At 38.2% G+C, this 2,959-nt stretch overlaps 2 protein-coding genes across 2 annotated transcripts; both read left to right on the top strand.

Annotated features, from left to right (window-relative positions):
• The first annotated feature begins 131 nt into the window (after positions 1-131).
• Positions 132-1,492, top strand: LOC105264738 (odorant receptor 24a-like). The gene is made up of 2 exons (XM_011301820.1): positions 132-810; positions 1,152-1,492. Exons 1-2 carry the CDS (start codon positions 132-134, stop codon positions 1,490-1,492), a joined length of 1,020 nt encoding a protein of 339 aa, XP_011300122.1.
• A 424-nt stretch (positions 1,493-1,916) lies between these two features.
• LOC105264737 (uncharacterized) lies at positions 1,917-2,875 on the top strand. The gene is made up of 3 exons (XM_011301819.1): positions 1,917-2,051; positions 2,160-2,821; positions 2,872-2,875. The coding sequence occupies exons 1-3, from the start codon at positions 1,917-1,919 to the stop codon at positions 2,873-2,875; spliced, it is 801 nt and encodes a 266-aa protein (XP_011300121.1).
• The last annotated feature ends 84 nt before the right edge of the window (positions 2,876-2,959 follow it).

Below are 2,959 nucleotides of genomic sequence, written 5' to 3'. Positions count from 1 at the left end.
ATTTTTTTCTTCAAAAAAAAACTTCTCCATAAATTCCAAAATTATTCAAAATGATGAATTGATATCGAATTGAAATATTCTTAAACTAATTATTTTAGATTACCCTGGTGGCGATTTTCGCGAGGAGTTGGATGACAAAAGGAAATTGCGGTACAATAACCGAATTAGTAGACGCGATAAGTCTCATGACAACAAGTTTGATGGCAGTCCTGAAGATTCTCTTGCCCTGGAGCCACCGAAGACGAGTTGCTTCCCTCGTTATTTCCGTAGTGCAAGACTGGTCTCAGGTTAACAGTAAAAAATGCCAGGAGGTGATGCTGAGGTACGCCTTCATAGGTCGAGTGGTTTTCATCGTGCAGATGTCTGGGGCCTACATGACGATAATTCCCCTCATCCTGACGCGACTCCCCAGATCTGTGGAGTTGATAGATGCTGATAACAGGAGTCTATTCCTGAGGAACATACCGATAGGTCCCAGATGCTGGGTCTCCCTGGAGATCTCCACCTTCACTTACTCCCTTTATTACATTTTTGTCTGCGTTCATTTATTTATTCTGGCGACTTCGTATCTCGGTGGTGATGTCTTCGCTTTCGGTCTTGCCATGCATCTCTGTGGACAATTTGAATTACTGTACAGAAGTTTCGAGAAATTCGATGGCAACGAGACATCAGTTATTCAGCGGAAAATCGTCTCGCAATTCGCCAAAAGACATAATTCACTTCTCAATCTAGCCGATGACTTTGAAACTGCATTCAGTCTGTTGATCTTGTTTGAACTGGGGGCTAATGCATTTATCATCTCCATTTCAGGTGAATATTTTCATTCCATCGACATTATAAATACTGTCACAAGCCAGCCGAATTCCTCTTCAATTCACTGCACGCTGAGAATTTTCGCTTTAAAATCAATTATATAATCAACTCATTCATTAATTTGCAATTACCAGTTTTTTAAACAGTCGTTTTTTTGTCATTTCCATTCGAACGTTAGGTAATTTTCCACTACACTTTATCTAAGTTTCAATTTGGATATTGTAAAAAGTTTGAATGAACAACTTAAGTCCATTATTATTTGATCTTTTATGTGAATGTGAGAGTTCGTACGAAAAAATCTAAATTTCTTGCCAATAATTCCATGTTTTTATCTCCAGAAATAATTTTGCTCCGCGCCATTAAAATAGGAGACACTCAGATCATATCAGCGATGGCCATCCGAATTTACCTAATGTACATCCAAATATTCATGTACAGTTACATAGGCGAGCATCTGTCAAGACAAGCGGAGAAATTACAAGTGTCTATTTACAGCAGTCGTTGGTACAAGTTGCCACCAATTATTGTAAGAGATCTAAAATTCATTATGATGCGCAACAATCACTTGTTCCATTTAACCGCTGGTAAAATCTGGAATATGGACTACCAGAATTTCAAATTTATCGTCAAATCCATGTTCTCGTATTTCTCAATCCTCCGACTGATGATCAAGGATTAACAACAGCAATCTGCAATAAACAATGTGTATCATAACAAAAAAATATATTTTCACACATCTACAACAGACCAATGAGATTGTCAAATTCCTCCCCGCGAAAAATGAAGAGACAGACGAAGAATGAGACCTAGACATGTTATCTCTACGTTGTTTCACATTGTTCTGACATTCTTCTATTTTCCTGAAATTTCCTTTCCATTTCGTGCTGGAGTACAACTGCATCTGCAATATTAATAATATTGATCGAATCCTATGCATTCCCAGGTATTTTCCACCCCATCCTATAATCAATAATTAATTTTGTAGCTGCGACGAGAAATATATTCTTCTCCACCTCATGAATTTTTGAGATCACGGGAATTATTGATATCCTACATCCAGAGACATTTTATGAAAAATTTCAGAATAAGTCTTGGGTGAATTGATGACGGAACCAACAGGATGGAATAAAAATACAGTGTATGCATTGAGCTTGTACAAATATGTGGCAGAAAATGCAGGTCTTTGGCCATTGGACAATCGAAAAACACTGCGGGTTTCAATCGTAACAATAATGCACGTAAGTTTCAAATTATTTATTATCAGACACATTGATTAATAAATGACTCCATGGGGTTCATACCAATAGTTTTGCGAATCCTATACCAAAATTTAATTGATGATCTAGATTGTAACGTTGATTGTCATCATCAAAGACTGGATCATCAAGGGTAACTGTGGCAGCATCACTGAGATGGTCGACGCATTTGCTCTGTTTACCCTGAGCTTGATGAATCTCATAAAGATTATTCTGTCTCGACGGCACCAGACAAAAATCACCTCGATTTTCCATTCCGCTGTCCAAGACTGGGTAGATACTGAAAATCAAAAGGATGTTCGTATCATGATTCATCATGCTTACGTGGGACGAATCGTGTGCATTGTGCAGATGATTGGAGCTTATCTAGCAGTTGTTCCCATGATTCTCATGCATTTTCCTAGTTCTTTCGAAACCTACGACTCCAATAATGATACTATCATTGTGAGAAGTGTACCTGTTGGACCCAAGTGCTGGCTACCTTCGGATATATCTTTTACTACTTATTTGGGTTATTACTCGTTAATCTGCGTACAATTATTCCTTCTGGCTAATATGTTTCTCGGTGTTGATGTCTTTGCATTTGGACTTGCTATGCATCTCTGTGGGCAGTTTCAAGTGCTCAACAGGAGTTTGGGGGAATTCGATGGCGGAGAGCCGGTGTTCGAACAGAAAATTAAAGTATCCAAATTTGCTAGGAGACATTATTCACTTCTCCAACTCGCTGATGACTTCGAAGTCGCTTTTAACATGTTGATCTTCTTTGAATTGGGAGCGAATACTTTCAATCTCTGTATTTCAGGTAAACGGATTTTTCCATCGATTAATGATTTCCAGATTAATTGGGTACATAGCGTCCGGATTTATATTTATCATTCTGATTTAAGGGC

Source organism: Fopius arisanus, unplaced genomic scaffold, assembly GCF_000806365.1.
Source record: "Fopius arisanus strain USDA-PBARC FA_bdor unplaced genomic scaffold, ASM80636v1 scaffold00024, whole genome shotgun sequence".
Classification (NCBI taxonomy): domain Eukaryota; kingdom Metazoa; phylum Arthropoda; class Insecta; order Hymenoptera; family Braconidae; genus Fopius; species Fopius arisanus.
The sequence above is the reverse complement of the archived record's forward strand: the minus strand, read 5'-3'. Positions and strand labels throughout refer to the sequence as shown.

Bases quoted from the DNA above. Each gene is read 5' to 3' on its own strand.
- LOC105264738 (XM_011301820.1), top strand. From the start codon at position 132: ATGACAAAAGGAAATTGCGGTACAATAACCGAATTAGTAGACGCGATA. The intron at 811-1,151 runs GTGAATATTTTC...TTTTATCTCCAG, and splicing joins ATTTATCATCTCCATTTCAG to AAATAATTTTGCTCCGCGCC.
- LOC105264737 (XM_011301819.1), top strand. From the start codon at position 1,917: ATGACGGAACCAACAGGATGGAATAAAAATACAGTGTATGCATTGAGC. The intron at 2,052-2,159 runs GTAAGTTTCAAA...TTGATGATCTAG, and splicing joins CAATCGTAACAATAATGCAC to ATTGTAACGTTGATTGTCAT.